We start from the raw sequence: 10,796 nt of genomic DNA, 5'->3' as shown, positions 1-10,796 counted from the left end.
ATAGATAGATAGATAGATAGATAGATAGATAGATAGATAGATAGATAGATAGATAGATAGATAGATAGATAGATAGATAGATAGATAGATAGATACTAAAGGAATGAAAGAATGCTTCTTTATCAGAAACGAGGAGTGAACATGAAGCCAATAAAGAAAAACCACACACACACACACACACACGCGTTTTTCCCCCCAAGTCTGTCAAACGACTTGTCAGCAATTTTTTTTAATGGCTTGTTTTTTTTTTGTTTTTTTTAAAAAACGTTTATTTTTAACTAAAACACGCAAAATAAAAAAAATATTTAAAAAAAGTTTTTCCTACCTTTGGAAAGGAAAGAGTCGCAGAGAGAGACAAAGAGAGCCGCAACCACAAAAATCGAAAACAGGGACATATACATAATTTCTCCTTATGTCCAGTTCTCATGGAAATCGTCGGTAAAGAACTACAACAATAAAAGAGACAAAAGCAGTTGAGTCACATGTACTGAGGCTGTTACAACAGACTGCAACCGTCCAGCGACGCGCATTTACTCCACCCGCTCCAAATGTCAGCTAACAGGAACTGAAGCAAACCCTGAAATAAACGGGAGGCATTACCAAACTGGAAACGCTGCAAAGGACAAAGGGAAGTGAAGCAACTTGCGGGCAGCTTCCCAACACTTAAGACACGACCACCCTCACTCCATTTTCTTATTTTATGAATCACATTTGACTTTCTCTGATATGCTAATAATAAATCTTACTTGCCTCGCGCGGCTATTTTGGGATGCAAATTAAATGCGGGGAAAACATTGAAACATCGGAGCAATTGATTTCAGACTATATTCTTTACTGGACAAACAGAAAACAAATGGGTTATTTGATGCACTCCAGTAAAGCCTTATACACTGTTTATTCACTCAATTTACCTTCTGCATCGCAACATGACACTCAGCAATGTTTCAAATTGAACACACATGTTTGATGATTAGACTCTGGCTGAGCTTGGAACTGAATTATTTTCCTTTGTGAAGTTCGAGTTAAAACCTGTTAGATGTTAATGACTTAAAGTCATGAACACTCCTCTGAATGAAGCTTAGAGAAAATATATATCAGCTATTATCAATCATCTCCTTATGGAATAACTGAGGCCCAAGAGTCCGTTCCACTGTCAAGACTTGAGCTCTGAAGGTTAAACTTGATTAGGAAAACAAACAATAGGAAAAACGTCAATATCCTCATGAAATTGATCCGTCTGCGAGATATGAGTCAGTGATTCCTGATTCACTGAAGCGTTATTAACCCGAACATCAAGCCAACCTTTGAAGCGTTGGTGTCATGTTGTTGTTCTTAAAGCTGTTGCTTTTGAGCGTCAGTTAGTTGATTGCACAAGTTAAGTAATGGTTTTTTTTTCAGCTTTAGCCTCGTAATGGCAGCAACAGAGGTTAAACTCACCTTATTTTTTCACTTTTTTTTTCTGAAACTAGCCCAAAAAATATTAATAATGTGGAGATTTAAAGATAAAGTACACTGTTTTTTTTTGTTTTTTTTTTAGATCCGTTTAGTGGTTGTTTTTGTAATTCTCGAATAGGTGTACATACAAGGCAAACTGCACTTAAGCATTTATTAATATAATCATTTGTTTCAGTTATAGTCTGTTCATCTGACTTTTTATTTTAAGTAGTAGCGTAAAATGTTAAGATAAAGCATTTGTTTGATATGACTAGTACTTAAAGTACAGTGTTCATTTTGTGAGTTTTTTTAAAACCAAAAACAATTTCTTGAACAACAGTTTTGCCCCATTCACGAGTCAGCAAGGCAAACTGCGCGCTGTGTGGGCGGAGTTTGAACTCCAGTGTACTGTAGCGATTCAGCGGAGACAGCGCGGTAGGAAGTTATTTCATACAGTATACACAAATATGTCACCCTATATCATGATTGGTAAAAGAAAATTAAAACCATTGTGAGAATATAATAATAATAATAATAACAACAACAACAACAACAACAACAATAATAAAATAGCTCCCTCAAAATTCACAAAAAAAACCCCTCTTACTGGCCTGATCCAAATAGAATATCACCAACAAAATGCAAATATGAATCCTGAGGATCTTAACCCAGACAGCCTCCTCTCTATGACTGCACTCCCATTCTCTGTCCATGAACCATGTGACAAATGACAGTCCTGGCATAGACAAAGCAACGCCAGAAAAAGGTTACTTTATCCAAAAACGTGAACAGAGCTCTTGCTTTTGATTCACATGAGGGAAACTCCTCCCTTACTACTCATTAAAAGTTCTACCCAGATCTTGCGCCGGCTGACTGTTAAGGAAGTGTACTTAAATGGTTGTGACCCGGAAGACTTACACAGAAGTACTCTGATTTTTGTTTGTTGTTGTTTTATTTTATTTCTACTCATTTGGATGAGTAGAAATACTATGTTTTGTGAAAAATATTGTTAAAAATATTGTTAATTATCTCACTCTTTTCAATACGACACTACAATTTGCACGTGCCAAAATCAGCATAACGTCCGTCACTATCATTTCCGGGGTAAATTTGTAACTCGTATCATAACATACCTTGCCATCCTTGATAACCAGCACATACATGTCAACGGCCGTGTTAATAGCCGCTGTTGTTGGCGGCGGGGTTCTGCTCCTCATGCGCCGTCTCTTCCCCCGGCGGAAAGCAGTAAAGCTGCTCCAGTATCCGACCGACACCATGTGTGGAAAAACTGTGATAGTGACCGGGGCTAACAGCGGGATAGGGAAGGCCTTGGCCGGGGAGCTGCTGAAGCTTCGCGCCCGGGTCATCATGGCCTGCAGGGACCTGCGGAGCGCCGAGGACGCGGCCCAGGACCTGAGGAGCCAAGCCGGGCCAGAGCAGGGGGAGGTGGTCATCAAGCACCTGGATTTGGCTTCCCTCCGATCTGTCCGGAACTTTTGTGAGGAAATAAACAAGGTAACAATATGGATAGATGTTTTTTTTTTTTTTTTTTTTGGTTTATTTACCAGCTGGCTTCCAGTACAGTCCACCTATTGTGTTTTGTTGGTGATGTGTGGTCCAAAAGGAGCCCTGTCCGTGGTGCTGAACAAAAGATTGACAGGGATCCGCTTATTTACTTACACATCAGAATGATTTAATTCGCATAGACCAGTAAAACAGTCAGGCAACCTTGTTTCTGATAAATGTAAGTTAAACATAAAATAAGGGATAAATGATTCTGTGTATGTTCATCGTGTCTGATCAATATACACATAAACAATATAAGAACTGACCATTTAGCTGATATGAGTCTGCAATTACTTTCCAGCAGAGAGCAGAATCCTATGAAATATGACAAATTGTTGACTTTCTGATGGAGAAAACCAGACCCACGCCCTGCCTACCCCACAGCTGACAGTGATGTTTTCTTAGTCTGAAAACATCAGATGTACATCTGATGTTTTTGTAATATTTACCAAATGGACTTTGGGATCATTAAGATTTTTATTTTTATTTTATTCTTCTTTTTTTTGTTGTTGAAAATGTGAGATGGTCTTTGTCTTCTTTTTTGCCCAGTCAGTTTCATGTTCAATTTATTCAGGTTATTTGCAGTTGTTTATTGATTTGAAACATTTAATTGTGACAAAAAGGGGGTATAAGATAAGATAAGAAAGTTTACTTTCTTTTTGGCCACTGTAGTGTAATTTGTATCACTTTTCTTTCACTGGACAGTAGTTGCCTCTCTTAACCACTAGATGTCGTCAAATCTCAATTTGCCCCTATAAGATATGTTGTTGTATTTCAGAAAATCGTATTTCTTCATCTTATTTAATTTGGAAAATGTATACTTTAAGCTTACAATACCCACCATGATAAAATTCAATTAATAAAATGAATAAAAATGTAAAATACAAAGTGTTCTAGAAATAAGTTATAGTACTGGAATTAGAAGTAGCCTCAAGCCCTCTTCACCTCCACTTCCAGGACTTATTTTACCAACAGTCTAATTTAGAAAAACCTATAAATAAAATGTATTTCTTGCATACTTGTTAAGATCTAAATAATCTGAAATTGTAAAATCTAAAATGTTTTCTATGTTTTTGTTGTCAGGAGGAACCTAAGCTTGATGTGCTGGTCAACAACGCCGGGATCTATCAGTGTCCCTACACGAAGACAGAAGATGGTTTTGAGATGCAGTTTGGAGTGAATCACCTGGGCCACTTCCTCCTCACTCACCTGCTGCTGGACCTCCTGAAGGCCTCGTCTCACAGCCGCATTGTCGTCGTTTCCTCCAAACTCTACAAATACGGCCACGTCAACTTTGACGACTTGAACAGCGAAGGGAACTACGACAAAGCTTTCTGCTACAGTCAGAGCAAGCTGGCCAACCTGCTGTTCACGCTCGAGCTGGCTCATCAGCTCGAGGGCACGGCGGTCACGGTCAACGCCCTCACCCCGGGGATGGTGAGGACCAGACTGGGCCGGCACATCCAAATCCCTCTGCTGGCTAAGCCGCTGTTCCATCTTGCCTCGTTGGTCTTCTTGAAGAGTCCGTTGGAGGGAGCCCAGACGCCGCTCTATCTGGCCTGCTCCCCCGAGGTGGAGGGGGTGTCGGGGAAGTGCTTCGCTAACTGCGAGGAAGAGGAGTTGATGGCCAAAGCTACAGACAAACAGGCGGCCAAGAAACTGTGGGACATAAGCAGGAGGATGGTTGGACTCGCAGAGTGACCACGGGGCCAGTTCTGAGGACCGGACTGTTAGGGAATTAAGTGTTCTTGGACGACTTTGTTAATCCGCTTTTGCTTGCAGACATCATTGTGCAAGAGATGGGTTGTGAAAAATCCTCTCTTTTTTTTTTCCTCCCTGGGGATGAAAACTTTAATGGAAAGACATGTTGTGCCTCTGAAATGGGATAATTAGCAGACTTTGTGCTACATTACAGAACTGATTAGATCTCATATTATGATTTGAATTTTAAGAGGTGCCTGTTGAAGTAAAGTTTTAAAAGAAGTTTTGTAGTAATTTTTTTCTTCCAGGTAACTCACCTCTTTATTTGTGGGGAAGTTAAAAGCAGGGTTAGGTTTTATAGTAATATCCCAGGCTTTTAAGTTCTCACACAGCAGCTCAATCTGTCATCTGAAAATGAAAAGAGCATAAAAATTCTCAAGAACCGACCATTCAACTAAGCTGACAAAGAATCATTCAGTGAAACAGCCAGGAGGTGTTAATAAATCTGGAGGAGCTGTGGAGATCTGAAGCTTTAGTGGGAGAATTTTCCAACAGGACAGCTGTTAGTTGTGCTCTCCAAAAATCTGGATTTTTTTTCACAAAGTGGCACAGAAAAAACTGGGAGATGCAAACCACGCATCATGCTATGCTCTGCTGTGACGGTCTGTCATATATAATCCATATTAAATACAACAAATCGTGTGGCTCTGGTTTGATCAAATGTAGAAAAGAATATAAATACTTTAAAATGACTGCAGCAAGCGTTTCAGTGCAGAAAAGGATTTAAAGATACAGTCAGTCTAACTATACATTGCTGAGGATAAGATATTTTGTTCCTATATAACGTGACCTTATCAAAGTTCAGAAGCAGACGTCAGGATCAAAGGAACTGGACTCGGTGCGCTCATGAAAGGCGAGCTGAGCCGAGCTGTCACATTACTGCTTGTTCTCCTCAGATCCTCATATGAGTCTTTGTGCTCAAGTTGTGCGCAGCTTCACGTCGGTTTTGCACTGCCAAGCAAGAACAAGCTGGAGGTGGCTGTTTGAACTGGTCTCCCCTTAGTGCATTTTTAAGCTTAAATGTTTTTCGGCCGCGGCTGTTGGAAGGCTGACGCTGCACCGTGGCGCCCTCTTGTGGATGGATTCAAACTTTACAAGTAAATAACTTTTTTCTTCTTTTTTTTTTTTTTTTTTTAATCTCTGCAGGAAGGCCGCCTGAAAGGACATCCATCAACAAGAACAATGAAACTGCTGAACCACAGAAGCGATTAATTTACAAGGCTGATGCTTTAATGAGTTGTTCTTGCCCAAACCAAATCCGCCCCATCAGTCGCCATCACACAAGCCGTTTTAAAGCAGGTTGTTCAATTGTGAATATAATGTAAAGTTTAGTTCTGGTACAAAAGAATGAATGTTCCCTTTAAGTGTTAAATAAAGACCATTGGCTCCAACTAAACAGATCTTACAGTATCTGTTCTTCATTTATGTATCTATTGTTTAGATCAATAATTTAGGAGAAAAATTATATGTATAGAACATTAAACTCACTAATTGGAGCTAAAAAGTTGTGCATGCTTATACTTTTACTTCCTTTTTCACTGCTTGCGTTATAAATAATTTATTCTGTCCAGTTTTACTAGCAATAAATCTTACCGCAATAAACTAGGCTGGTGCCTATAGGCACTGCTTATTAAGAAATACCCTCATGAGCTTTTCATTTTTAAATCAGAAAAGCATATTTCGGATTTAAACATCTCAGGTAGATGTTACCTTGGAAAAAACAAATCATGGACTGCTACGTCCTATTTGCCAAAACAAACGACAAATGCAAAATGATTTATTTGTGTCCCTTTCAAGTGCTGAAATCTAAATGAACATGAAAACATGTTCATGTCCTTCTAATCAAGCTTCTGCGTAATAACTGTAATGCCAATAGTGGAAATGGCACTGAAAAGTTTCCATTTATTTTTATTTATCTTCTTAGATCTGCACATGTCCAGTGTATTTTCTTAGGGTTGTATGCAATAGAAAAATGTATAATTTAAAGCAGGAGGGAGGTGATATTTTTTCGTTTTTTACAAATGGAAAATCTTTTTTACTTTGATAAACTCATGATGGTGTTGGCAGCATGACAGCAGCACACTTAGATTTAATTCCTCAAAAACAAAAAATGAAGTTCAAGGGATATTAATACATTTGCAAGGCTCTATGTGCACCTGACAGGAATACAAATTACCGGGATCTGTCCGTGAATAACACAAAAATAACTTTCCTCTTTGTGTCGAGTTTGCTGATCTTGGCAAAAATCCATCCCTGCAACCCTATTTTTAAATTTACTACAATGATAAAGCTGAGCTTCATGGTGACTCAGCATGGACGCGCCACACTGCTGCAGGAGCCTGAACGATAAAAAGACTGTCTATGGGTTTGGACAGCTTCACCCTGATCAGAAAACAAATAAAAATCGAACTGTGTTGTTGCATTCCCTGTGAAAACGGAGTCATGTTCATGTCTTTTTCTCAGGCACCCACACTTGAAGTTATAATTTGTGCTTTATTAAGAGAACAAAACAACAAAGTATATGACCATGCATCATTGTCTAAGAAACAGACTTACAGAGGCTTAGGTGGGTGTGGGCGTCCAAATCTGAGGTAGAACAGGGGGAGGCGGGGAGGGGGGGGGGCAGGAGAACCTCTCAAAGAGACAACAGAAGTGCAAAAAAAAATCTCTTAAAGATAAATACCGACCGCTAAAACAGATGTTTACATCTCAAAACGTTCCATCAATAACAAGAAACCACACCCATCAACACTGCTAGAAATCAATTAATGGAAGAGAAATGTTCGTTTGTCATTTAAGGAATTAATTCGTAATCGATTTCTTCATTAAACAACTTCTCAAAAGGCCGAGATCGTTTCAGCTGATTAAAAACAACGGCCAAAACGAATCTATACGCGGCTCATCTTGACTCAAATCTGAGCTCCCATACATGGCGCTGGCAGTTTTTAAATTTATTTACAACTTGCAGGATTATTAATAAAGAACTGCACTTTTCGAATAAATTTGTTGCTAACAACTACCTATAAAATATATCACTCAATTCTTAGTTATTATGCTTTTTTTTTATACATTTGAAACGTAAATACGTACACATTCCTATACATTTTAAAATGTCATGAACTCCTCTCTGCCTGTTTCCACCTTAGTTGTGGCTAACTTCCCCCAAAAATATTTGCAATCCTCTGTCGCATAATCATCTCTCCTAAATAATCTCCACTGGGTTCATCTTCGTGAACCATTTGGCTCCCGGCTGCTTTTCAAACCATTTCCAGCCAAATGGTAGCAGCAACATAACCCGAGTGCACCAAGGCCTTGTGTGTTTAGTCGAATCAAAGGTTTCAACCTCATATGAAAGTCCTTCAGTTCAGAAGGGTTCCGTAAAGCTGGGCCTTTGTGAGACTGTCCTTCCTCGAAAGCCCCAAAGAGCCAAATTTTTGGTTGTAAGGAGGAGGAGGCGGTGGAGTCGGCGGCGGCTGCTGGCTCGTCTGCGCCGGCATGCTGTGCATCTCAACCTGATAGTGCTGCAGCTCTGCGGCCATCTCCAGGGACCTCTGGTGGAGGGACTCGGTGGAGCTGTTGGGACTGGGGTCAACGTACTCTGTGCTCTGGCCTCCAGCTGCAACGTTGCCCTCCCTGTCTTTGGAGCTCCCTGAGTGGTAGAGGCTGTGCTCTGACCCCTGGCTGTCCTCACTCCGGTACAGATGGGCTTGGCTGTGTGCTTGCCGCAGTCCGGGGCTGCATTCGGGGCTGGCGGCGACCCACACCGGGTCCGTGGCGTCTGCGCCGTGATGGTAGTAGTCGGCCCCCTCCTGGAAGCTGCTGTAGAGCGGACCGAGGCGGATTTTGGCGGGGCGGACGGAAAAGTGCTGTTCTGAGAAGCTGTAAGGCGAGGCTCTGCCTGGACTGCAGTACGAGTGGGCACTTAAGTCTTCAACACTAAGCTGTCTCCATCTACCAATCAGTTCCTCCTCCTCGGGGGCTAAAGTGCTGCCTCGGCGACTGTCTCCGTAAGCGACACTTGGGGAGGAAGATGGAGGCAGAGGCTCGTACGGCTCACTGAAACAGGAGGACATGGTGCGGCTGTAGACCGGCGAGCTGCCGTTCTGATGGTGGCCCAGCTCGGTCTGTTGGAAAGGGTGAGTGTTCCCAAAGCTCCTTGGACTGTCCCTCTCCCAGGATGAGTCACTCTTTCTCTCATAGTCCCCCGCATCTCTCCATTCCATGTAGAGGGATTGATGACGCGGTGAGGAAGCTGCACTGCTGGGTGGGTCATTGCCTTTGTCCTCGGAGCCACCTCCGCTGAAGCTGGAGTAAGAGCTGGAGCCTCCAGCCAGCGCTGCAGGGAACTTGGGGAAATGCTCCTGGGAGAAGCCGGCCTGCAGTCCCACAGAGCCCTCCTCCGGTGTGCTGTCGGTGGAGTTCTGCGGTCCGTACAGGAACGTCCTGTGCCCGTGCACGTCCATGCTGGGCCTCCTCTCGCGGTGACGGTCGTCGGGGCAGTACAGAGCCGTGTCGCTGCTGTACAGGTCGGATTTGTAGGCCGCTCTGAGCCCCAGGCGCTCTCCTGGCCCGAGTCTCTCCAGAATGAACGTATGGTTCTGGGCTTGGGGGCTGGGGGAGCGGGACGCCTGGCTGCTGCTGCAGGCCTCATCTGGCTTTTCAAGCACGTTGGCAATGAGGGAAGTAGAGTCAGGGTAGTCGTGGCAGAGAGGAGACTCTTCCAGATGCATGGTCAGGCGCTCCTGACAGTCAGCAGGAAGCTGCAAAAATTCAAAGGAAAAGAGATGTTCAGAGGAATATATGGGATAGATGTGTCCGGCACTCATGTACTGAGATGGTTCTCAATTATGAAGCCAGAAAACTTGGAACTCAAATAATATTTAGTCTCCTAACACCCACTAGAATTGTTATAATTAAAAAGTCTTTCATGCTGAGCATATTAACAACTCCTTCAGGTTTGCTGGAGGTCACACTGAGTAATAAGCATGGAGTTATTGCTATCAGGCTTTCGGGATCACATTGTTGAGTCGGTAATGTTCTGCATCATTCTGGTGCGTGCACTTTTCCAAGGTGAGCTCAGTTTGACGGTGCTAATAAGTCATATTTCTAACAGTTTTTTTCACCCCCTCTGGCACTTGAAAGTGCTTCCCCCTATAGAGCACCTCCTGAAAGAGCTCTCCATGAATATCGACAGATCACCTTTTGGTCCAAACAAAATCAATATTTACATTTTTGCCTTCTGTAATGAATTTCCTTCCGTGGAGGTTTCAGATCTTTAAAACATCCCCGCTGTACAAAGCACATCTTTCATCAAAGTGACGGCAGCCTAAAAGCAAACTTTTAAACGGCTTAGCCATCCGTGCGCACCCTAGTGAAGTTGGTATCTTTCATAGATCTTATTCAAATACTCATGCTGTTAGAAGAAGTGTGAGAGAATTTGGCCTTGGATTTTCCATCTTTGGCAGTATGATGTCCTTTGTCACCAATGAATCAACAGTTGGCGTATTGGAACCAGAGCCAGACCCTCTGGGTTGGCCTGATGACCAAATGTTCCCCAACATTTCCCTCACAGATGTCAAGATAATTTAACTAGACCTCTCTAACCAGGCTTGTCCTAAAAACTACCAACTCGTGTGGTCAGAGGTTTACATCCAGTCATCATAAATCTGGGAATAATGTCAGATCAATTTGAGGTTTGTCATAATTTATTTGAGCTGTTTATTTTCCAATGTGGAATGACTGTACCGTACACAAATGTCATGATTCTTGAATGTTTTATCATCTAAATTGTGTTTTGCTCACCTAAAAAAGGATCCTAATTATGCATACAGGTTGAAAATGATACATACAACCCCACTAAAACTCGGCATGTCTTTGCAATCTCCATCTCGCAAGTCCTGCAGCCACTAAGACGTAGAAGGCATCATTTGGAACAAAAAGGTTTTTTGATATATTATTGGGAAGTATATGAATAACTCTATTTTCTTTCAGCTGTTATTAAAACGCTAAATGAAACAGATTAATTATTTTAGTGC

General features: G+C 41.9%; 3 protein-coding genes across 5 annotated transcripts in view; 1 reads left to right on the top strand and 2 right to left on the bottom strand.

Moving 5' to 3' along the window:
• LOC103457372 (interleukin-6 receptor subunit beta-like) overlaps nucleotides 1–802 on the bottom strand; it is a 15,681-nt gene extending 14,879 nt beyond the window's left edge. Inside the window, exon 1 of one of the 2 annotated variants that reach the window (XM_008397449.2) lies at nucleotides 326–802. In XM_008397449.2, coding sequence (XP_008395671.1) covers nucleotides 326–401 — 76 coding nt within the window. In that variant the 5' untranslated portion in view covers nucleotides 402–802. The remainder of the gene's footprint in view (nucleotides 1–325) is intronic. The other variant, XM_008397450.2, reaches the window with a different exon arrangement.
• Nucleotides 803–2,520: 1,718 nt separating this feature from the next.
• rdh14b (retinol dehydrogenase 14b) lies at nucleotides 2,521–5,403 on the top strand. Its single transcript, XM_008397452.2, has 2 exons — nucleotides 2,521–2,949; nucleotides 4,084–5,403. Exons 1-2 carry the CDS (start codon nucleotides 2,596–2,598, stop codon nucleotides 4,699–4,701), a joined length of 972 nt encoding a protein of 323 aa, XP_008395674.1. The 5' UTR covers nucleotides 2,521–2,595; the 3' UTR covers nucleotides 4,702–5,403.
• Nucleotides 5,404–7,234: 1,831 nt separating this feature from the next.
• LOC103457374 (brain-enriched guanylate kinase-associated protein) overlaps nucleotides 7,235–10,796 on the bottom strand; it is a 36,644-nt gene continuing 33,082 nt past the window's right edge. For both annotated transcript variants that reach the window (XM_008397453.2, XM_017302249.1), the window contains exon 7: nucleotides 7,235–9,521. In XM_008397453.2, coding sequence (XP_008395675.2) covers nucleotides 8,121–9,521 — 1,401 coding nt within the window. In that variant the 3' untranslated portion in view covers nucleotides 7,235–8,120. The remainder of the gene's footprint in view (nucleotides 9,522–10,796) is intronic.

The sequence above is a fragment of the Poecilia reticulata genome, linkage group LG21 (assembly GCF_000633615.1).
Source record: "Poecilia reticulata strain Guanapo linkage group LG21, Guppy_female_1.0+MT, whole genome shotgun sequence".
Taxonomy (NCBI): domain Eukaryota; kingdom Metazoa; phylum Chordata; class Actinopteri; order Cyprinodontiformes; family Poeciliidae; genus Poecilia; species Poecilia reticulata.
This window is presented reverse-complemented; position numbering and strand designations above follow the sequence as displayed.

Bases quoted from the DNA above. Each gene is read 5' to 3' on its own strand.
- rdh14b (XM_008397452.2), top strand. From the start codon at position 2,596: ATGTCAACGGCCGTGTTAATAGCCGCTGTTGTTGGCGGCGGGGTTCTG. The intron at 2,950-4,083 runs GTAACAATATGG...TTTTGTTGTCAG, and splicing joins TTTGTGAGGAAATAAACAAG to GAGGAACCTAAGCTTGATGT.